Source organism: Myiozetetes cayanensis, unplaced genomic scaffold, assembly GCF_022539395.1.
Source record: "Myiozetetes cayanensis isolate MyiCay16 unplaced genomic scaffold, myiCay2020 scf4, whole genome shotgun sequence".
Lineage (NCBI taxonomy): Eukaryota > Metazoa > Chordata > Aves > Passeriformes > Tyrannidae > Myiozetetes > Myiozetetes cayanensis.
In genome coordinates, this window is record NW_026087631.1 from 17,069,145 (window position 1) to 17,094,568 (window position 25,424).

Genomic DNA, 25,424 nt, shown 5'->3' on the forward strand with positions numbered 1-25,424 from the left:
AAAACAAGCATTCTCTGATCCCTTGAAAAGTTACATGCAGAAGTCCAGTTTACCTCTAAATAATCACATTATAGCTGTTGTAGCTACGTGGGGCTGGAAAGTGACTGAAGCCAACTGCCATCAGAATCAGTTCCTTATTTCCTTGGGGAGAGATACGAGAAAGTAATTGGCCATCTCACTCCTTTATTTTACAGGAATTTGCTTAATGGGTGGGGTTGAGTCTTTTCTTACAAGACACGTGGTTTGGTATTTTCCTTTTAGGAAAAAAACCCCCACACATATCACCATACACCCGCTGCCTAAAGCTTCCAGATTCCTGATAATCTCTGTACCTTCTAAACGGGAGATAAATCTCAAGAGAGCTCAAGGACAAGAATAAGGCTTATAACTTACCCAACTGAGTCTTTTTGTTTGTCTGTGCATACAAACATAATCAAGGGGTGGCCAAAAGCTCTACTGAATCCCTTTTAAGGTGGTCCACACAAAATGGCCATGATAACCTCCCTGTATCTTCTTTTCCTTGTATGGCTGAGATTACATTTCTTCATGTCTTGCAAAACATACCCAAGGTCTGACTTAACACTTTTTCAGTGCCTCTAGAGGGCTATAAAATTAGTTTCAATTTCCAGAGCTTCACCAACATATATTTTAATGGCACTAGACATGACCTATTAACTAAGCATTGAAAGGACATTACAAATATGAAACACCTAAGGTACTGAGATTTAAAGGCTTATTGTAAAATGAATCTAGGACAATTGAATTTAACACATTATTACCCTACTAAAACACAGTACTGTATCAATTTTGCAGCACAGAATGATGGCATTATGCTACCTGTAATTAAACAGTACCATTCTAACCCTTTTTAAAATTCTGACAATGTCAAGTTTCTGCAGGAGGGTCAATACCTTGCTACAGGGAAAAGTGCTATCAACTTCTTAATTTTTATAATTAAAGCTACAAGTTATGTATGCTGCTGTAGAAATTAAGTAACTGGAAAAGGATACAGCTTGAGTGCTAGGTCCTTCTATTTACAAGGGTAGATGCTGGAAACCCAACACAATCGATTTCTTTCATCATTAGAGAAGTCACTTTGTAATTCAAAATGAATGCCAGACAAGAACCATTGTTACAGCAGCTCAGAAGAATGTAACTCAGTTGTGAGTAAATAAAAGTTCTCCTAGTTGCCAAGTTTTTATGCTTATAATCAAATCTTCATGAGCAATTTATTCTAACAATAAATAGCCAAATAATGAAGCTAAGTAAGAAGGTACTGTGTACTGAAAATACACATTGCTCATATACATGTTAGTAGGTGTTCATTAACAATCTACAAAGACCATTTTAGCAATTTTTATCCCAGAGAAAATTAAAATTTGAGCAATCAAAATATTCTGGGTCATGGCTGAAGAAAATCTTCTGTGGTTTACACAGCACATGCATATATTACACCTGGTTCTAAATAAGGTACTGTCCTCTCCTTTCAGTAACTCTTATAATCCATTATAAATTATGCTATTTTGGAAGAATCAGAACATGATTTAGAAATAGGATTTGTAAGGAAAACTGTTTCAATCTCCAGAGCTCATGTTCCTTTTTGTTCTCACCCCTGAGAGAAAAACTGGTAAAGAAAACAAACAGCTTTCTCTTTCTAGGTGAGAAAATAAAATAAACAGATCAGAAACTAAACTCTACAATTTGTACAACTTTCCTCATGATGTTGCATGCCTATACATGACTTCTGATGCACACCAGTATAATGTATTTACTGTTTAAGTAAAACAATGGAAGGGATCTTGCATGATATTCCTTCAGATATCGACCTAATAATCTATTTCTTGGCAAATTCTAGTGTACTATGCTGTTGTTCCAGCCTAGTAGTACATAAATCTTCTCTCTCTTCTGGACGCTAGTGGATTCCATAAAATGAGTTCACATTTTGAACACACTTCTGTGTCACATTTCTAGGAATATTGAGAACCTAATGACAAACCAAACACTAATAAAACTTAACTTTCTCTCTTAAAAATCACAAGTAATGCTAAAACCATATGTCAGAAGCTGTGATGTTTCTGTTGATGGCATAGCCCAGGTTTGTTCTTTACAATTTACAAATTAATTTTAAATCTGTAATTTAAAATTAAACAAGGGGAAAAAAAAAGGCAAGAAAAGTTCAGAGTGCAAATATTCTTTGGTTTACTCATTAAAACAAAAGGACACAGCAAACAGCAAAAACACTGGCAATTAAATAAACAGCAAATTCTTTATATGCTTCCTAACAAAAAGTCTTCAGCTGTTTGAAATGTATTAACTTCATGCTCTAAAGTACATTACAGTGTCTAGAAAGTCACATTTTTTTATCCCCAATGTCAAGGCAGAGGGAAGATGAAGGAGAAGAACAATGATAAAAGGTAGGAATTGAGAAAAGAAGAAAAAAATTACTCAAAATTCCATTTTTCCATTAGTTAAATAGTATATAACACAATGATAAAACTAACTTCTGTTTCTAATTTCATTGTACAGAAAGCAAATTGGCTTGGAATTTATTTTCAGATGATCAATCTTAGTGAATTCACATCATCATACACATCAGACTAGCATATAAAATATACTGACTCACACCTTTTCAAAAAGAATTGTGACCCTTCCAACCCAAATGATTGATTCTATGATTCTACTAGCAGAATTCTAAATATGTCAAGGAATTGCAGAAAAGTCACTGTGTATTACCTTATCATAGGCAGAGTTAAAATTAGGTAATGCAGGTGGCTTCTAGGGAATACTCTTCCCCGGTACGGCTATTTTACTGTAGCTTATTCCTCAGATAATCCCCATATAATCAAAGTAAGCAAGCATCTGTGCGGGTCTATAAGGATCTATACTTGGCAGATCCTTCTTTGCAGACAGGAACTTTTCACCTCTGAGCTGGAGATGCACAAGCCTGTTGTTAAGACTCTATGTGAACAGCATCACTGATATTATTTAAAACTCAGTGCTTCATAACGGCAACACTAGGAAGCTGTGATGTGTGCAGAGAGCATAGAAGAATAAACGTCAAATACATTTATTTTACAAGAGAAAAAAATTACAGAGTGTACCATCACCATGATAGTCTGTTACCAACATTACTGGACTCTGATAGTTTAGAATTAATTCTTAAATCTATGAAAGATGCTGATTGTCTGACAACATATTGTTTTGGTTTGTATATCTATCTTGCAAGACTCTTACTCTACTTGGATCATTCTGTTTGATTGTCTTTATCAAGCTGTTTCCATAGGCAAAACACAGTAAAAATAGTCCTGTACAGTCTTTCTTCCAGATGGACTGTGAATAGCAACAGATAGCTCGTAATAAGAAATCAATTAATAAAGATATTTGGAATTATTTGTCATAATGTAAAAAACCCTCTTTACATGCTCTCTTATTCCTTCATAAATCAACAGTGTTCCATCTACAAATAATTCATGGGCAGTCACCTCTAATACAAGTACTTATATGTTCCCCTCATCTAGCATTTTGTTGACCCCATCACAAAGCTTCTGCAAATGTACTTTATAAGGTCCAAAGGGATTGTACAAGGCAGCCAAAAATTCACAATCAGAGAAGTGATCAAACACGTTGTTGACGCGTCCGTGTGACTTTGCAGTTAGGTGACGCTGAATGATTTCATGAAGTAGCTCTCTGCAATCATTTAACAATTTGGACAAAAAGTTCCTGTCAAAGGTATAATCCACCTGATGGAAACTGACCACAGTCTTAGCCAGCTGATGAACCTTCTTCTTGAATTTCTCCATCAATGCTATTTCATCTTGATTAAATTGGTTGTTCCTGTAGAGAATTGCCAATTTGAGGACTATTTTAATGAGGTTTTTGATGATCTTCTCTGCTTCCTTTTTATTCTGTGTATATTCCTTTGTTACTCTGTAAAGCTCATCTAAAACATCACTGCTTGTGTCATCGATCAAAGTAGTTGCTATTGATTTGGACACCATTTTTCCAAGGATCTTCTTCTGGGCCTGAATGGCCAGACTTTTGGAGTTGAAGACATCTGTGGCCACTAGGGGAAAACAAAAGTATGCAGTCAGTACTTCCAAATGGACATTCTCTGGTCAGCAAGTTAAGGAATATTTCCATGTTTAGCCATTCATGTTAAACTCACTAACTGCCACAAAAATAGTGCAATTTATTTGCAGAAAAGTCAATCTTTTAAATCCTTAAAACTTTGCTCTTTTTAGGCTTACATTCTTTTAGACTTTTATTTTTGAGAAAATACCAAATGAACTTGCTCAGAAATGGTTTAAAAGATCACTCTATACATGGGTTGATGGAATTTCAAATGGAGGCAATAAACCTGCCCTATTTAATCAGATGAGTCATTAAGTCTGATCTGATTCTCACATTCATAATGAAATCTGAAACTGTGAATACCCCAAATGTCATGACAGTTAATTGGTACTACTCAAATAGAGATAGTAATTCAGTGAATCTACCGTTGTAAACCTTTTCCTGCTTAGCCTTTTACGTGATCAGTGAATTCAGAACCCACACATCTATTATTACTTTTTATATATATTTTTTACATACCTAGATATGTATATAGACAAGAAATACAGAAATACAAAACAAACACAAAAATCCTCTGTCAGCAAACAATCCTGAGATTCTCTGGGCGCAATTTGAAGAAGTTAGTTTTCAGGAAAGCAAGTACAGATTAACATTTCTATGTCCTATACTTATTGCAGTAAAAGCCAGAATTTAGCTGTCTAGGGATTGGCATAATACTTGAGAGCATAACCTTTTAAAGAAATCTTTTGGTGACCAATGAAGTAGATATTAGAAAAGATTTCCACCTCCCAAACTATGCTTGCTTGCACCAATATACCCAATGACTAGACTGTAATTTTGTTCATATACCTAAGAGACCCCAAACATTCCTTCACAAACTTGACTCGTGAAATTGATCTTTATTCCGTTGCCAGCAACAATTATTTACAGCACACTCCCTTTGCAGCACCTTCTCCCTTTGCAGCACCTTCTCACTAAGGCACATGTGAGTTCACATTTCCAGTTTCAGCAGCCTAGGAGATGGCTGCCGTTGTGCTGCAGCTTTCCTGGAGTCTCAGACAGGCTGAAGGAAAGCTTCATCTGTTTACATTTACTATACATATGGAAGGTTTGCTTAGCAAACATAGGGACTGGAAATATTTCCTTTCTTTTTTTTTTTTTCTTTTAATGAAAACATCAACTCTGCAGATGTCAGACAGTAAGTCCCTGAATTTGGAAAAGGTTTCCTCTTAACTGTTGGTATGTGGGCAGCTGGGTGTGTTCAGACACAGGGTGCCCCAGGGGTTTCAGCAAATAGAAAAAACTTGTCCTTCAGGACATGAAACATAAATCTGTATTCTTAACTCAACAGTATCTTTGAGAAACTTAATAACAAGCTCCTTTTTTGTCATCCCAGAAACTTTCAAGAAGTTCTGTTTCTTAAGACTTTCAGTGCATATCAGTATTTTGTTTTGAAGTGTGAAGTGTTAGAGAGCATTTTTTAAAATCTCTGCTGCACAAGGACACTCAAAAACCAAAGAACCCTTGTTAACTATCTTGGGCAAAACACTCAAGATCACAAGACAGACACACTTCTCAACCACAGACATACAGGAAGACATTGAAGATGCTAAGCAGTCATTCTGAACGAAAATATGTGATTCACTTTTTGTGTTTTTAAATGTAAAACTTCAACGGTTACTATTAAAATAAAACTAATTCAAGTATCTCAAAGGGTGGTCAAATACTAGAACACAACAGCCAATGCTGTACAAAGATCTACAGATTAAAACCTTTTTTTCCCTTTCCAAACCAGGAATATCAATTTATTTATAATAACTTTTATTACTTAGTCTTCTTACTTATTAATTGCTCACTCTCTGCACAAATATACAAATGTTCACACTAATAGCAGTTACTGTTTCAGTGTATCTTCCAAAAATTTGCAGAGAAAATCCCACATATACAAAATACCCATATTTTCAAGCATTCTTTCCCGAGATGCTGTAGGCATTCTTATAAAATTGTGACTATATCATATGGAATGCTCCATGGTAATTCCAACCTGAAAAATTCTATAGTTCTAAATCTAAATAACCTGCCTCAAGAAAGTCACACAACCACTGAGGTATGGTTCTAACTTAGTAATCTGCAAAGTATCATTTTCAAGAAAATGAAAACTAGGCAGTTTCCTGAAAGTTTTACAATTTTTCAACAAAAGAAAATACAACCCTTATATTGCATAATTTTACATTACACAAAGTGCAGCTCAACACACAGTTACCTTTCATAATCAAAACAGGAATTGCTCCCTTACAAAAGCTGTTAAACGCTTAATGGTATTTCTCTAAAATCCATCCAAGTTTTGGTACTACCTAGTATGGCCTACTTTCTATCTATTTGCCATAAATATACCAGGAGTCAGCTTCATTTTCCCTGTGCTGTTACACAGGTTCTAATTTAATTGCTAAATATGTAAATTCCATACTTCAGTATTTCAGTCAATCCAAAAAGGAACTTGCTAACTGTTTGTATTTTATAGTCAGAATTTTTCCTCATTACCAATAATAAAAAAACTTAAAATGTATTTCACAGCTTAAATAAACCTGAGTTTAAGCAGTAACATTGTAGAGCTCCTTCAGAACAAAAACACATACTTCCTTAAATAATAGCAAAATTACTACTTACTTGTTCATCTAAAGTAATTGCAGTTGTTAATGCTGACAGGAGAAAGAGAAGCAAAACACCCAAGGTGAAGACTTGCCTGTGGCTTATTTATTCCAGTAAATCCACTGCACACTTTAACTTATCATGCGCTTTGAAACACTGTCAGAAGCTATCACAGACTGAATATGGGTTTTTCCCCCTCGCCATAACAGCAGCTCTTCTCAGCTACCTTTCTCTCCTGCAGTGCTCCATTTTGCTCTGGCACCTCAAAATGTAAAAATACATCGCAGTGGTTTCACTTCCTCGAAGAGAGAGCCGAAAGGAAACTGCAGCGCTGAGCAAGCAGTGCAACACTGATGGCTGTTACTGCCAACTCACAACTGGAACAGTTTGCAGAAAGGGAGGGAGAAGAAAGGTCCTGTGACTTGAGAGGACAGGTGACATGTCAAGAAGAGGTTAAAGCATTAACCAGGTACCTGTGGATGGAGATGCTTGCACGTATTAGGGACGCCTGGTTCACTGGGTGCTGGTGGAGGGGCAGCCACCAGCTGCATGCCTTCCCAACCTGAGGGCAGCAAAGCATCCCCTGACAAACCTCTGACTACAATTTCAGATGCGAGCACCTAAGAGTGCACATTTAGACAATTACTTAAAGCAGCCTCATTTTTTCTTAGGGATTATTGTATGTAGCCACCTTTTGAGAGGGATTACCATAGCTAGCCTGGATGTATAAATGCCTGACCACATCTTTTGTACTGACAGGTTCCATCCTTGCACTTTAAACTGAAATACTGTGATTTCTATGGTGACTTGCAGTAGACCCAGAATTTGGGCAGGTATTCCCACTAATTTTAAGAATCTCACAGTTTGTTTTTCCTCCAAACTGTCCTTTATAGCTCCTATTATTTCCTGTGCAGTTTTACACTTTACTTTTTAAAAATGTATCATCAAGAAAAACCCCTTTGCAATCAATGTCATTTTCTGCAAAACCTATATAAATATGAATATGTTCAGTAAAGCCACTCCTCCACAGAGGAAACAAGTCCAAGGGGAAAGGCCCTCAGAGGAAATCCTGCCTCCATTACTTTGAAATTCACAGGACCAATCATAGGGATAATGCAGACAGACATCTGCAAAATTTTCTAATTTATTATTTAGAGGAGGAAATGTTCTAGAGATTGCCTCCTGTGAACTCTGTGAACTTAAAGATCATGAAAATTCTTCATTTTAACCACCAAAGCACACAGTATGTGTGTGTTTAACATGGTATTTTTGTATTGAAGTGAATAAATATTAGACATGTAGAATTCTGGATGTGTTTTTCCCCAAATATTTAACCATGCAGAGGTTTTCCTTACAACTGTGGTGGAAGTATAAACTTTCAGTGAAAATTTAAAGTAGTGGTTAGTAAGCTCTCAGGAGACTCCTACAAAAGTACAAGCAGGCTAACGCTTGCTGCTGTGATGCTGACTTTTCCCTCACACAGAAGCGATGGAAGCTGGTACACCTTCCTCCATACTGTGGCAAATGACTATTACAACATACCCTATGTCTCAAAACTATATTTACATTAAAAGGCGTAAAAAAAAAAGGAAAGGTAGTATTCGGGAAAAAAAACCACCTCTTTTTCCACAAGGTAACAGTCTACAGTACATTCAACATCACTTGCAGTTGAGTGTATGCAATCTCATGTACACTGACAATGAATACTTGAGTCACTGAGTATTTTTAAACTTCTCATAATAAAGAAGTAAAAGAGGCAGGCAGTGAACCATGTTAAATTCTGTGGTCAAATCAACAGTTGAGCTTTCTGAAACTCACTATGTTGATACAACAGTCCCAACGGAAGAGAAAATGTGACTGTGAAGCCATTAATAACAACACTGCTGCGTGAGACTCAGTTCTCATTTTAGCGACTGGAATACCATGTGCTGCACCAGTACCTGGTGAGTGCAAGGCCAAGAGATGACAATGGGTTTTGGGCAAGACACAAAGAACACTGACATGGGACTGGGAGGAAAGGGACAGCACTGACTGAGGGCTCCAGGCAGCATTTAAAAGACTATCACAATAGCGTTGAGAAATGAAGCAATCGATTTCCTGCCAGGCATCCTGTGTGGATGTGTTTGCCTCTCTATACACTGTGTGTGAGACCTACAGCTAAAAGTCTGCACACAGTACACAAACTGGATGTTCAGACTCCGAGAGTGAGAGAGTATGATTCCCTTGGAGGGAGGCAACTTGAAATCAAGTGGAATTGACAGCATTTTGCTCTCTGAGTGTATGTGACCATGAGTCATGCACCTCCAAAATCACGAGATCGCCTAGATGTGAAGGGATAAAAAAAATTACTGAATATTTACTTTTTCTTGTGCCTTCTGCTTTCTGGGTCTTTACAGGTTTACTCTTGTTTTCAGGAATGATAAAGTCCAGAAACATTAAAGAAATAAATACAGGGGCATATAAATATATGAATTTGTGTAAAGTAAAGCCCCAATGGTGGTAATCTGAAAGAGTTAGCATCAGTGAACAAACCAATCCTGATGTGCAAAATAGGCAGAAACAGTCATAAACCTGTTACCAGGGTTGTAACAATTTTCACAATATACTTATTACATGACAGTATGATTAAAAAACCTGAGTGGTAAGACACTCACTATGAACTCTTCAGATATGAATAAGGTAAGCTGATTTTTCTAGCTGCCACCATGATATATAGTTTCTTCTCAATAACCATCTGAGTAAGTCACAGTTTCAAAAGGTGAAAGGTATGTTTCCTGGGTGAAAGGTATGTTAAATTGTTAAAATGTAGGAATCCTTCCAAAAATACAGCTGTTCCCAGACGGTCACTTCAGCACACTGGCCAGTCTCCACATTCACAAGGCTTTGTTCACTTGTTGGCTTTTCAAAAGGTGATGAAAACTGAAGCTTGTACCAGACATGCAAGACAAGAAGCACTCTGACAGCTTTCACTCTTCAACCTCAGACACTGGCACTGCAACTTCTCATCTGGCTGAGGGCAGGAGTGAGAAGAGACCAGGACAGCCACAGAATTTATTGAGAGAAAGACAGCCCAGAGAGCCTGGACAAACACCATCAGGCAGTGGAAAACCCAGAGAGCAAATGGCCAAGTGCAGAAGAAGAATAAAAAAAAACCAGCCTCAAACAGGGGCCCTGTACAGTACTTACTTCTTTCACATACACCTCCTACCTTTTGGATTCATGTACACAAGGTCCTTTTGGAAGATCAAATATTTTACTTGGCACCTTGTTTTTAAAAAGGGGGATTTATATATGAGTATCGATTTTAACTGGGAAACAGTTTAAACTAAAATATTCAATGCATACAAAGCATTCTTTCACAAGTACCATTTGCCTACAGTTCTCTTAATAGGTACACTAAATTGTAGTAAATTCTCACTTGCCATAACTGTTACCAACTGAGCATACCATGAGAATGTTAATTAATCAAGCAACGTGCACTCATTTTAGCATTCACATGGAAGACCTTCAAAAGAAAAAGCACCCCATCTGAAGCCAAGCCTAATGCATGGCAAATACTGCCTGAGCAGTCTTACTGGATTTGAAGTCAGCTGTGAGGCTGCAAGTCACTGTGAAGCAACATTTAATCAAGGAATTTTGGAAAACAAATATGGCTAATAAAGCATTTTTGGAAATACACAGTATGTCTAATCTATGTATTCATACTGACAGTGAGCACACTGACATTCAGCTGCAGAAACATGGAAAAGATAAAGGAAAAGCCAAAACACATCATTTGGAAGACCTTTTGTTCCTCAATAAAGTGCTGAATAAGTAATTGTCAGTATGTTTGCAAAATGCATATGATATTGCTTCTGGGTTTTGCTATTTAATTCTAACCTTGGTATACTAAAATGACCAAAATTTGACCAACAGCAAAACATTTATTTTGACAAAAATTCTTGCTGCAAAACCAGAACCAAAACACTAAAAAAAACAGAAAATGAAGTATTTTTCTGATCAAGAGGTGAGAAGAATTGCTAAAAAATGTACCTGAAGGTTAAGGCTGTGTAGAGTGGAAAGGAATGATGCTATTTCCAACAAGAAAGTATGTGCAGAGTTTTGCAGTCCCATGGGAGCAGCCAGTGCCAACAAGTTATTCTGGTTTTACATGCTTTTGCTTCCCACAGCCAGCCTGTGCATCACATGATACATATACTGTAGCTGATTTAGACATTTAAAAAAGCCTTCTAAAAACCCTCTTTCCTATAGCCTCTGCACGTATTTTAATTAACAGTGTAGCTTTAAAAAGAAGAAAAAAAATCAGATTAACTTCTTATGACTGCTCTCACAGAAGAGTATTTCAGAATATGCTGGATAATAAACAGACAAAATGACAGTTAAATGGAACAGGGTCATGAACTTAATTTGGTATTTCACTCCTCTGCCACCATGTGTTATCCTTGTCGGAATGTAACAACTGCTGCTGTGGTATTAAATATGCAGCCTGTATATTTCAGCTGTTGGCCATTTCAGGGCTGTATCAAGTTCCTCTGTATCTACCAGGTGTCCACGCAGGGTGAACAGTAACACTTCACAAAGCTTTTTACAGGAAATGAAGTATATCTTACGTCATTCCTTCCAAACAATCAAACACAATGCAGGTACTCTATTTTGTCTAGCCTTAGAAACACATACCAAAGTGCAGGAAGGCAACAGTGCCAAGCTCCCTGACCCAAGTGGAACTTCCAATAAAATAACCTGGCCATTACAATTGAATGTCTTACCAAAAGTTAAAGTTTTACAAGGAGGTATCTTTTTTACAACATCCTGGCAGAAAGAATGTCTTCTCGCAAAAAGCCCCAAAAAACTAGGCTGTAGGCACAGGACCTTTATATAATAATAGAAGAGTTTCTGGCTTGAATACAGAAGGCTCTGAGGCCCACAGCCCTGGGAAACTTGGAACCCACTGGAGAAATTTCAAATTTGACATGGGGGCAGGGGTGGAAGTTAAGATCAAGATACATGTTGCAAAATTGCAAGGAACTGGAAGATCGACACAAGATAGCAATCTGGCCTGAGAGGAAGGTGGAACTCAGTCCCAAGGACAAGGTAGCTGTCAAAACCTGGCAGAGGGCATACATGTTGAATCGCATGTAAAGAAAGTCACAGCAGAGTGTTCAGAGAGTTCAAATGACGCAGAAGTTCTGAGAGATCTTACAATGGTAAGATAGTAGTTAATAATATTTTTTCCTGTATTCCCAGTTTTGGTTCTCTGTTCTCCATGTTGATCTGCAAACTACACACACTGTTTCCTCCAGACAGGACAGGAGTCCCTTGGTATCTGTCGTTCATTATAATGTTGAAATTAGGCTGGATTGCTACTTCACTTTAAATGTGTATATATACACATACATACATATATATATAAAAATCACTCTTCTATCTTCCACTAGTTGCCCTGAGAAACTAAACAATGCACACCCCCCCCCCCCCATTTGATTTCTGTCTTCTCCTTTCTAAATAAACTTCTGAGGCATTGAAGACTGCCAGCTACATAAAAAACTGATAGTGATTCCCAGGGCTTTTGGTTCTCAGGTGTCTCTGGTTTGTATATTCATTATCAATATCAACACTGAAATGGAGATTACAAAGCACAACAAAACTTGCCATCTAAGATATCAAGATACTGGCCGTTTTTTAGGCCTGGGACACTAGTGAAATCCTGTATCTCTTTTTAATTAGTTTTTAATTTTTCACTACCCATTTTCCTGTTTTATAGCACGAAGGGAAAATCTTTTGGCATTTAATGCATGGCTGTACAGAGAATAAATGCTTTGTCTACCCTTCCATACCAATCATTCATGGTACCTGTGATTATGAAGGACTACACTTGGTGGCTGTGGTGGTCACTTTCTTTGCACAGTTAACAAGCATTTTGCTTGCTTCCCCCTTCCACAATGAGCAAAATAAACCCACCCCTCACTTTTAACTTTCCCCCCATATTTAGTAGCCACAGACTGTTCCTTCTGTATCCATATTGCAAATCCATGACCTTCATCCAAACATCCAGCCATGAAATCAGTGGTTGGGAGTATTTTCTCTTCTCTTCTTCACTCTACTCCCTTGCTGTCAGCTCAGAACAGGCTCCTCAAGACCCAAACACACAGTTTACCTTTTGAAGGTTTTGCTTTGACTCCTCCTTGTTTCCACTTCGATTGCTCTTTTTCTGGCACCTCCAACTTAAAATCAATGCTCAAATCAGCTGAAAATGTATGCAAAGTACTTATATACATAACACTTACTGAAAAAAACCCCAACAAAGTACCTTTAAAATCTCTGACTTAACAACACCAAAACTCTCAAACATAAACTAAGATTGTCAAAATACCAGTCCACCTCCTCACTATCTCAAAAGTTTGGTTTTGCTTTCACTAATGTCATTAAGTTCCGGTGGAATATAAAACATAAGAGAAAAACTAGGTCTTCAATACTGTTAGCAACTTATTCTTCTGTAAAATTTAATCTTCTGGTTAAACATCATGTGTGCAACACTCATTTTCTTTTACATCACGAAGTAATATTATTCAGGTACAGAACTTTGTTATCCAACAAAGCACTAGCAATCCTGTTTATTTTTAAATGTTGCAAATATATTTACTGACTAAAACTGGACAGCTTCCAGAGGTCCCTTTCAGCCTCAACTGTCCTGTGATTCTGTAAAATCTGAATCTACTGTAATTCACTTGTTGGGGCAAAGAGTATGAAACTGACTGTACTGGTTTTTACTGCTGTTGACCACTGTAGAATTTAAACTTCTAGCTTCCTTACTTTGCACCGGCATCAAATGGCATTTTTAACTAGGCAACAGACAGCACTCATCAGCTATGAGGGGATACACACCACCAGGAAAGGTTGTAGTACCTTGAGATTTCCAAGGTTATTACCCAAACAGTAAGATGAAGGGAATCCAAACTTGAACCTGGAGAAGGAAAGCCCTCAAGCAGTAAATAGGAACACCGTCAATGTAAATTCCGAATCAAAATAAAATGTCAACAGTTTCTCTTTTTCTCACCATATCCTCTCCTCCCAAACTGCATGGCATTACACAACAAGCCACAACAAACGGATCAACATCTAACTAGAAGTTACATCTCTTTCAACTGATTTTGAGACCAACTTCTTGTCGTAAAAAGTTCAAACATATGACGAGGACACCAATGTCTTGCATCTCAGAATTTAAATCTCCTTTTCACCACTGAGGACAAGGCTGTGAGCTTGATGAAGACATCCCAAGATACCAGAGTAAAACTTTATTCTTCCTGAAGTATCCACCATTTCTGTTCACAAATACTCAAATTTATGATTCACTGTTTCAACTGAATCAGAAGAAAAGCCTACATCACTATTTCTCAGTGAATATTTTTAATACAAATGTTTTTAAGTGAACAGAAACATTCATTCATTATTTCATTTGCAAGTAGTGAAAAACAACCCTTGGAATCAGTAGCTGAAATATTCACCAATGTAATCTGCTTACTTCTCTTAATATTAAACCAAAATTTTCTTCCTTCTATCAATAAAATTATCTTTTTAGAATAGTTTGGTAAAGCAGACATGGCAAAAGCAAAACCAGATCTCATAAAAGTTTTAAAATAATGGAATTTCTGCATTTTTCAATGTCAAAGTTTCATACACACCATAGTGCAGTTAATGAAATGGAAGCTTGTCTATGCATGTACTAATTCAGTGCTTTATTAATTCCAATTTATTAATTGTAAACATCTTGGGATAGAGATTTGAGGGTATCACATTCCTAGAGAGCCACTGAAATCACAGGTCAGCTAGCAATTCCTCAGAGAAACTTGCAAGTACTGACCTTCACAGATACATAAAAGCATCTCAAAACATGTCCCTGGAATTTGAGGTTACAAAGCTTTCAAGGATAAATGCACTTAAATGCATGAAGTGTTTATTCCCACTTTACTGAAATTTATTCTCATTGCTGTAAATTGCCAGCAGGAACAGGACTCTCTGCAGACACCCCAACGTTTATATATTATATGTCAAAACTAAAATGTAGGTTTTCCATATTGCTCTGCAAACAGACTCTTTGATCTTTCATTACTAATCTGTGTAGTTATAAATATCAATACTGAATTCTGCAAAAGGCAGGGAAAAATAACTTCATTTATACAATGTGTATCCAATCCTCTATATTGCTTCTGCTGAAATAGTTCTGTGGGAAAATCTTGGATCTCAAGTTCCCCAGACTGAATCCAACATGCCATGCAGAGATGCAAGCTCTCTGCTTCTCCCAGTTAGCCAGCTGAGCACTAGAAATGAACCATTAACCAGACTTGGGACAGAGAATCATCTGATGAAACAATCAAATCACATCCCAACCCAGGCAGGGAATCCTAGGGATAAGAACAAAATTAATGAGAAAACATCATGAAGTTATGAATATAGAATGAATATCTCAAGGAACAGGTCTCTCAGTTCCTCTCCTCCTCACGCAAAGTCAGACTGTGCCCAGGTGATACCAGGCTTAAGGTTTGTGCTTTTGCTGGCATTATGGTTAAAAGAACCAAGTTTTTGACAGTTGCCTTCATATCACTAATACAAATATGTGTCCTGTTCTGTAGTGAGGATAGAGATGCATCCATAAAACAAAAGGTCTACATTGACCATTAAAAAATACAGGGAACTTGTAAAACACCAACTTGGCAAATCAAACCAAGAAAACATGAAAATCTGTAACTTCTAGAGTTCCCACGGTAACAAAAAAAAAAAAAAAAAAAAAGTACATGTCAATATGTATAAGACTGTTGTTCAGATTAGTGCTATTTATTAGTGCACTTAAAACTTCAAATTTCTTATGTACTCATAAACAGCAGTTGTTAATACTAACAGTACTCCTACCGGATACTACTCAACCTATGAAGTATCTACGAAATATGCAAACATAAAATTAATCCTTAAATATGAAAAAAAAAAAAAAAGGAAAGTAATTTTTGCTTTAAAGCCACTATGGAATAGATTAAACTATTTTAGCCTACTACTCCTTTTACTGAGTGTGATGTAAGCAAAAAAGAAAACGAGAAGTTGTTTCATGAAGCAGCATAAAAATCTTTCACACCTCTTTATGAAATGCTCTCCTCTAACTACATTTTATAATCTAATTGTAACCAAAAAAAAAAAAAAAAAAAAACACAACAGTCCAGAAGGTTGAAATAACAGCTGCAATATAGTTTTCATTTGCTTCATTTATTACTATAGATACTCTAAATGCCTGAGGGAAGAGGGGATGCATTTTGCTTCCCAAAAAACAATATTTAAGAACCCTTATGAAACTGTCATATTTAACAGAAGATTTGACCAAATGATAAATTGTTACTGATGAAAGGAATGATGTGTGGTTTCAAATAAAACCTGCAAATTACAATTAATATTTCAGTGTTACACTTTCCTTATGTTACTCCTGGCACATGTATTACAAAATATTCATTATTCTTAGAAGTAATTCATTTAGCTTGATGATGTACTTGGAAATAGTACCGGTATAGAACACAGCTTTTCCAAATGTAGGTGCAAGGCCTTCCCTTAGCCAGATACTTTTTTTGATTCTCTAGAGATTAAATGACTGTTGTTCCCTGATCTCTAACCTCTGTCTCATTTATAACAGCACATGGTTTGCAAAGCCCCCAAAGAAAACAACCAAAAGGAGTAAGTACTATAATACAGCAAATGCTGTCATCAACAGACGAAAGGAAGACCGGGAAACTAAATTCCTTTACAACAATCAATTTTGGAAGATGAAAAAAATCTAGTAGAATTTGAAACCAAAGTACTATCTTCTCTTATGAAGTACTGTGCACTGTTTTGGGCTCCCCAGTATCTCTCCAAAAAAGGAGCTGAAAAACTGAAGCAGGCCGAGAAGACAGAGGCCAGCATGGCTAGGGAGGTGAAGCACATGATACAGAAGAGGGGCTGAGAGTGCTAGGTGTGATTAGGACTGGACCTTATGGATACATGCAACTTGCTACTGAATAGTTCCGGAGTAGACAAAGCCAGGCTCTTTATGAGGATATACAGCAAAAGAACAGAGGGCAAAAGTTACAAGGCCAAAAGGGAACGACCACTTCCATAGCAAGGGTGGTCAAATACTGGAATATGTTGTTAGAGAAGTTGTGGGACCACCACTCTTGAAGACACTATCAGCATGACTGGAAAAAGCCAAAGCAACCTTGGATCCAACTTTAAATCTGACTCTGCCTCCAGTGGAAGGCTGTGCCCCACGACCTCCAAAAATTCCCTGCAGCTTCAGTTAATCTATGATTCTCTCTATCAACTAGATAGCTCAAGGGATGGTATCTTATTTGAAATTAAGTATGTGAGTCTTGCAGTTCACTGTGAAATAAAAGATTTGATTGCATAAGTATAATTATATTAATGGAATTTTCTCAAAGCAATCTAGCATTCAACCCAACAATCATAGCTAAATGATTAACCTGTTAAGTTTCAGAGATTCTCTGAAGTAACCTACCAGTTACAGCCAGTGCTTATCCTGTGGTCTGTGCTCAAATTACCACCTAGCTTCCTCTTTTGATCCAGGTGCTCAGATTGCTAAATACATGGGGTACAAAGTGTTCTGTAGAAGACTACTCCATATGGACTTCCAAGTGTAGTATAGAACAAAAAACATCAGTTCAACTTATTCAGCTCTGAGCCTAGAGAAGGAGCAATTGGAGTGGCCATCTAATCCACTCACAGATAGGTTATCCTAAAGATGACCCTAATTTGGCAAGGGAAATAAAAAACACCATTCTTTCAGTTTTTAAGGGGAGAGATGCAGAGCTGCTTACAGAGTCTTATGGTTTGACAGCCTGAAGTCAGTGCTCTTACCATAAGATTCCAGTGCCCACATCTCAGTGATGCTGCAGCAGCCATGATACAAACCATGGCAGTTGTATTCCTGTCCTCAGAGCCCTTTCTCCTTATCCTGTATCTTGCTTCATTAACATGTACTATCCCCCAAACTACATTTAAAAAAATCCAGCAATTCCGACTTGCCTCTGTACTGTAGTCTTATTTCCTCCAAATTTCCCACTGCTCCTTCTTTATTAAGGCTTTAGTTTCTTGATTTTCCTTTCACTCCACTATGTGTACCTCTGGCAATGTTTTCCTCATGTGTATATATGATATAGTATTACAGCATCTAGTTAGTAATAATTCTTTCTAACCTCTCATAAGCTTACTTCCTTTTTTCCTTCTTTCCTGTACTAGAGTGATACTTCTTTTGCCATCACCTGTGCTATTAATCTTGAATTCTAAGTATCTATAGGAGGGATTACACAAAATGCCAAATTGTCCAGCATTGCTACGATTTACAAAGTGTATACATAATCACAGTAATCTTTTAATTCTCTTCATCAGCAGCAAGAAAGTTATGTGTGGAATAAAAAAAAATCCTCAAATTGACTAATCTAGATTCTAACATATGCATTTGGGGCTGGATGATTCTTCCTGCTCCTGAACTGAAATTTTCAGACTGCTCTCAACAAAAGGCCCCTGTTTCACTGGCCTTAATGTTTTATGGAGATTATTATTTTGACAAGGGAGGGCAAAGAGCAGATGAAACAAAGGAAGCCCACATTGTGTAGTCTTCATGGTGAGAGCAGAAGGTGAGTCTGTGGGTAAGTACTAATTGCATGTTCTACTTTTACAATTTGGATCTCCCTGTTCACTGTCATAAAAGCAAAAAAGGTTCTAACAAATGCTAGTTTTGGAGTTAGTGGAATGGAAAATCACACATTACAGAATCCCGTCGATGTTGTGGATGGAGTAAGTGGCGTGCAGGAGCACAAGAGCAGACTATTTGTTATCTAAATGAACCCAATTCTACCCTGGAAAACATTCACACAGTCAGAGGTGACTGCAAAATGCCAAAACAAATCCATGACTACTTACAGGAGGGAGTACTCACTTCTCAAAACAGTAAGTGCTCTGTGATTTTAAAACTCCTGTGTTGTTCTCAGCTCTAAAAGGAACAAAACAGGTGAGCTCATTCTTCAGTAATCTCATTTGGATTAAAAAATGCTAATCATGTCTAAAAAAATCTCTGAGCACTTGTAGGAATGCAGTGATCTCTCTCTCCCATGAAATGTGGTACTTAAAACTAAGTATGATAAAGGTGCAATGCAGGCTCTCAATGTGTCCAAGTTTGTAATACAACAGCCATTGTTTCATAGGTTATGTATTACATTCACTCTGATATCTATTATTTTACTTTTCCCTTGAGACAGTAGATTTGTCTTCTGCTATTTTTTATATATACAACGTAAAACTTGCAGAATGAAGCTGAAGTTCTCTGGAGCTTTACATAAATTACTGTTTCCATCTATTGAAGAAATATATTCACATCACAGTAATTTTAATCAATATTGGCATGCATTTTATAAGTTATACTAAAATGTATATATATAAAATTATACACAGTTGCAGCACAACAACATTAAGAACATTTCCTTCAGAAACATTCAGAATGGAATTAAGTCAAATAACAGCCTGAAACCATTTGGTACCTTCCATAGTCCATGACATGCCACCAATCAACACTAGACTGAAATTATGCCACGCAGTTAAATGCTGTAGTCTTCTTCTGGACTTTTAACACACAACTTGTTTCATCCAGGGCAAAAGTAACTACAAGAAAATGTGCCAGGGTTATTTATATCATGATAATTGCTAGAATCTGTAAATGCAATACAGATTGATGCCGTACAGACACATGCACATATTTACCACAGCACTGTGTTAAACAGATGAACACAAAGATTGTTCTGAAGTTAGTAAGCAGCATGGCAGGAGGAAAAAAAAAACCTGTTTCATGTTACCATTCTAATATGGGCCATGAAGAGATCTAAGGCAAAAACTGGAAACCCCTCATACGGTACTGCATAACCTATATCCATGCAATTAGTATAATATATAGTGAAGTAATGATTGTCTTTTAGTCTCTGTTCCTGATAAAATATTTGACTTTACTTGAGGTCAAAGGTTCTACCACTATTTGAATACATACAAAAAGATCTCCAGGAGTTTGCCATTTGAAACTGACTGTGATTTTGGGTTTCATCCTAACAACGGGTGGAGTTCATTTTTACAATAGTAAAGCTTATGGTGTTTGATCTTGTTATGCAGATTTTTTTAAATAATCCATATCAACCTATTAAATCTGCTTTTACAGACATCCCAATGTTCTCCAAATACTGCAATTCACTTGTCTAAGGTAGGTGAAAGTGAAGTATTGCTCACTTCAACATCAGATCACTGACAGAATACACACAATGTTCTATGCTGTTACTTTGCCATCAACTCTCTTTTTCATTCAAGCTGATCTTCCAACACATGGTCTCAGAGTCACACCTGGAAGCTGCAACTGAATTTTAGAGTTTCTCCTATAGCCAGTGATGCTTCCCTGGACACTTGAGTATCTCTGCTTTCAGGAAAACAGAAAAATTCTGCCTATGCTTACAAACATCATTAAAACATTTTTCCTGTAGCTTTCTCCTCCTTTACTTTTTAGCTTGTAGCAGATTAGCCACTATACCTTCATCATGCTTTGGTATTTAATGCACAAAATAGGCTAAAATAACTATTTTTTAACTGTCCAAGTGTACCCTCCTTTCATAATCAGTCACAGACTTTTACCTACTAATTCCCTGTCTGGACCTTATAATCTGTGAGTAAATCAGAATTTCTCTTTTAGAGTGATATTCAGTCTTGCACCTAAAAGAAAAATCAACCACCTTCCCTTTGGTAAACCACTTAAAAAATTATATATCCTCAATGTCAAACGCCTGAGCCCCATATTTAGTTTGAATTTGTGGAGCATCAATTTTCTTTATGCAAAAAGCACTGTTTCTTCATGAAACAAAGCTAGTTAGTTGAAAAACTCTGACTGTTTTATGCTACATACACTGAACCATTACAAATCCACAGGTATTTGACTGTATTTTTCAGTATTTTAATCAGTGATTTTTCATAACATGTTCAATCAGACTATGCAAAGCAGTGTAAAAGCTGCAATTCTACATATTCACCTGTTAATCCCAGTCTTTATTCACATACACATAAACTCCCCTTTTCTCATGCCTTTTCTTTCTTTTAAAGATGTGAGTATATTACCAGGAATACATTTACAGATAGACTAAAAAACCTTCTCAGACATCTGTACCTCATCTTCCCACAACGGCAACTGGTTTTTTTTCCATTCTAACACATTAAGAACACAGGACAGCAAAACCCAAGTATTTCCCAAGCTAAAAATAACTTATCAAAAAGCTACCCTTTCTCTTCTGTCTCAGACACCTGCTTCAAATGCCTTTTTTTCAGCATGAAAATCCTGCCACCTCAAATAGTTTCTAAAGAAATGTACAGAAAGGCAAAAATAGGATTTTAAGAATCTGAGTCATCTAAGAAGGCAAGACATTTCTTTAAACAATAAAATCTACATTTCAAATATAGCCAACTTAGTAAAACTGTCTGGAACTTCCTGTATGAAACCAGAAGATCTTTCCTGCTATACCATGCAAGCAGATCTCTGGTGCTGTAAAACTGAGGAACAATGTTCACATATTCTCTTTTTCAAAGTTTCTACAGAGAAATATTTTTTAGAGTTCTGCTTTTCCATAAATCTGTCCTACAGATTTAGAGAAAAAAAAAAAAAAAAAAAGAGCTGCCTTTTTGTTCATCTGCTTATTCAACAAGCAAAATAAGATACGAATTATTCTTATCAAAACACAGGCTTCATTACTATGCAGGTTCTACCAGCATTATTAGCATTATGTTTGATTCAGTGCAAGCTGACATTTTTGCAAATCAACCAAATACTCTTTTATGCAAGTAAGCAGACAGACGTCCCTGGTAATGTTATTCTTCAAGTGGAGGAAGTTGTACAGACTGTGAGGGGAATACCATCTGAAACATTCTGAAAAGTTCTTGTTTTCAGCAAATCCAAAATGCTTAGGCTGCTTTATTGCTTATCTGTTGTGGTTATTTTAGTTGTTTTTCTCAGCCATACTGGATCCCTGTATATTTGAGTCTCTCTAAGGACTATGTATAACCATGAAACACCAATTCTGTTCTAAGAATCCAGTGCACAACCCCACCACTGCCCTGTTCCCTCATCTGTATAAATGCTCTTTTGTACATAGGCACTTTCAGGAAATTGCCCTCCTCCTCCCCTGCTTACTCCCCACTGTCCGACTCCAGCTCACACCCCCCTCCCGATCAACACTAGGGAATAATTGCATTTTTGTTGGAGCACTTCCAGCTCCTCTACATGTTCCACTCCAGAAGCAGCACGCTGTAGCTCTGGCACACTTCTCTGTTTTAACACACACACACACACACACACACACACACACTCTCCCATACACACTCATTTGGACAGCATCAAGCTTATTTCCAAAAAAAATGACCTTTCATTTCTCCCCCATGCAACTTCCTCTTTTGCTGAAAAATACTGTGCTTCCAAATTAAAGAAATATTCCTCTTTCGGTATGTGACTACCAGTGTTCTGAAACACTGTTTCTTCCACTTATCGGTACCCCACGTGCAAGAAAATTACCATTGCCAAGACTGGTATCTCTGGGATCCAAAATTTCAGTCATTTCACATCCAGCAAAATCGGCAGGATTTTGCTTTTGTGGAGGCCTTTTCCCCTCCCCTTTGAATATCCAAAAACTAAAGCAAGTAAAAAACTCTCCTCCACGCTCAGAAAAGCGGCGTGGGCAACACAAGCGTGCATATTTCCTCTCCTGTGAAAATAGTTAAGAAAACATACCTTCCCTGGGGTCATCGGCTTCCGAACTCATGGTGTCAGCTCAAGGCACTGGGGACCAGATTACAGCTGACGTGCGCGCTGAGATGCAGCAGCAAGTCAACTTCTCTTTCCCTCTCCCTCCCTTCCTCAGTCTCTCAAAAAAAAAAAAAAAAAAAAAAAGAGAGACACAGAGAGGGTTGAGGTTTTGAGGGGAAAAGGATCCCGCCCCTTTCTCAGCTGCACAGCAGCGACTGTCTGGAAAACCAGCACCTTCAGAGAAACCTTGATTTTACTCGCCAGCTGTTGCCGTTTATGAATCTTATTCTCCCCCGTCTGTAGGAAGGGTGGAGTTTCACTTGTTGCAGCTTGCCAACGTGGTATGAGAAAGCAAGTAGGAGAGACCAAAAAAGCCCTGAGTGCGGAGCAGTGTCTGATCGTGGTAACTGACAATCAGATTGGGCCTCTCTTAACTTGCTGGAAAATCTATTTTAAATCAATTTTTTTTTAAGCCTAAATTGTACATTTCAACACTGGTTGCTATCTGGAATTACTTCTGTAGCCTCCGTAATTACACTGACTAATACTGGATGACTAAATACATACTTCAAGGATGAGAAGCAGCAGCTTACTTTCAGGTAGTTTAAGCTAAATAATCTTCTTTCACTCATGCTCAGAGCATGGTGCTGTCTACCCTGAGAGCAGCAATTCACTTTTCCTTCTTGGAAAAACTATTTGATTTCTTTGTGCTTCCCCTGCCCCCCCGCCCCCATCTTAGAACAGATTGTTAACTACTACACAACATAGTTTTACAGTACAGCAGGATAAATGGGGTCTTTTGCAGCCACCCTCTAATTTGCCATGCATCACATATGCCTTCAGTGCAAAATCAGGGGGAATTACTTGGAAGCCTATTCTCAATTAGCACAGCCTCCAGTAAAACCACTGTCATAAGGAACCATCTTTCCCTACTTACTAATTCAACAGATCTTTTGCACAGTGAATAGGACAAAACCTCACTGGAAATGTGACTGTTCTGACAAGAGGAGAGGTATGAGCTCTCCAAATTACCACCTGCCTCTCCCTCACAGGGTTAAATGTGCCCTCTGAAGGGCTGAGAGGGTCTTCTGGAAGTAACACTGTTCAGAGCTATTAAGAGCTAGCAAGTGCCTCAGTGGAGTCAAGTAGAAATAAGTGTATTTCAAGATGAAGTCAGAAAGAGCCAAAGCTGTTAAGTGCACAAAATTGTGGCACAGAGGAGAAAAAAAATAATGTCAGATTGTAACATTCAGCTGTATCAATTAAAGCTTATGAGAAGACTGGACACAGGTAGGACGGTCTTGTAAGTAACAGTAAGATACAATGTCATGAAGGGCAGTATGAATTCTTTAGCCACAGCAAAATTGCTCTGGGGACTGCGGTAAATAGTATTTCAGACTGTAAGCAACTTTTAACCCATTATGACTTAATTTTATTAATGATAAGGACCGTCCTTTGCCATGTACTCCTCCCACAACTAGGAAAAATAGATTTCATTTTAGTTAAAGATTCTGGGTAACTGACAATTTTTTGGTTTGCAATACACACAATTCCACAGGTTCCTAAAGACATTCCTCTTTTCTAAAGGCCTTATCATCTCCTGTAGGGTATAAAGCAGAGAAGAGACATCCTTCAAAGCATAGTGAATGAAAATGAGTATTACCCTAATTACAACACTGGAGTAACTAATGAAGCCACATTTTCAAGTTAAAAAAAAACCAAAACACATTAGGAAAAAAAATTAAAGTACTGGTTTGGGGTAATTATTGTTTAGGGGACTGAAACCACTCAAAAAACATCACACAGAATATAGAAGGAACAGGAAGAAATATAGGGTTCATTCAGATGAACTGCAATAGCCTCTGGGGTCCTTTAATCACAAGAAGTATTGTAGAGAAATAAAAATATATGCCAGTATGAAGATCCTTGCATGATCAGATTTAGACAATAGATGGATGCTTTTTGTTATTTTAGATGACAGACACAGAGAGATAATGAGCAAGAGATAATGAGATAATCAGCAAGTTCTACAAATTAAGAGTTCTCAAATCCCTCAGAAACTTTGTACCTCCCTAGACAGATAACAAAAACACAATGATTTTGCCTTGTTTCTTCCCTACAGAATCAAAATCACATCTCCTCACTCACTGCTTTTCCTCCTGCATACAAGGTCTCAATTCAGATTCAGGATATTTTTTTATGCTTCATTTTGGTTGTTATGCTTTTTAAAAACACATGCGTTGGCTGAAAATACTCCAACCTGACTGAAGACTGTTTAGGTATGTAATTTTCTGCTATCAGGTTAAGCAGGGACTTTTAATGGTATTTGATATTGAGGACATATATATCACCTTCTTCAGAGTCTGCACCCAATTAACTTTAATTACTTTTCTTAGAAAGCTAGCAAAAGTAATAGAATAAGGAAGGTAAAATTAAACAGAGTCCACAGACAACACTGGAGCTCAGGTAACAGATGACACCACATCTGCAGGCAAGTGGCAATTATGAAAGCATCCAGACTGATTTCTGGATCCCATGGTGAGTAAAAAGCCTGGAACTTCCAAAAAAACCCTCTTTAATTGTAAACTGTGCATGTGATAGGAATAGGAAGGACAAAACAAAGAATGACAAAAACTCTAAAAAACAGAATCAGTAGGTACAGCTGAATTTTACACAGCAGATTCTCTTACAGAAAAGAAAAGTTAATTTTCTAAAACGAAGGGTTTAAAACACACCACACATTTGGACAGACACTGTCATGGAGAAAAGGCCAGAATTCCCAGAGGAAAATTAAATCATTTGTGTAAAACATACCAAAAAATGGGTTTACACACTTCAGTGGCTGGAAGTGTAAAAG

At 37.3% G+C, this 25,424-nt stretch overlaps 1 protein-coding gene across 4 annotated transcripts in view; it reads right to left on the reverse strand.

Annotated features, from left to right (window-relative positions):
* Positions 1–2,170: 2,170 nt before the first annotated feature.
* Positions 2,171–25,424, reverse strand: part of TNFAIP8 (TNF alpha induced protein 8) — a 46,425-nt gene continuing 23,171 nt past the window's right edge. The window contains exons 1-2 of one of the 4 annotated variants that reach the window (XM_050329048.1): positions 22,553–22,750; positions 2,171–4,063 (exon numbers count right to left, since the gene is read on the reverse strand). In XM_050329048.1, coding sequence (XP_050185005.1) covers positions 3,498–4,063; positions 22,553–22,583 — 597 coding nt within the window. In that variant the 5' untranslated portion in view covers positions 22,584–22,750 and the 3' untranslated portion in view covers positions 2,171–3,497. Of the gene's footprint in view, positions 4,064–6,738; positions 6,937–18,672; positions 18,729–22,552; positions 22,751–25,424 lie in introns of those variants that run through there. The other 3 variants (XM_050329051.1, XM_050329049.1, XM_050329050.1) reach the window with 3 other exon arrangements.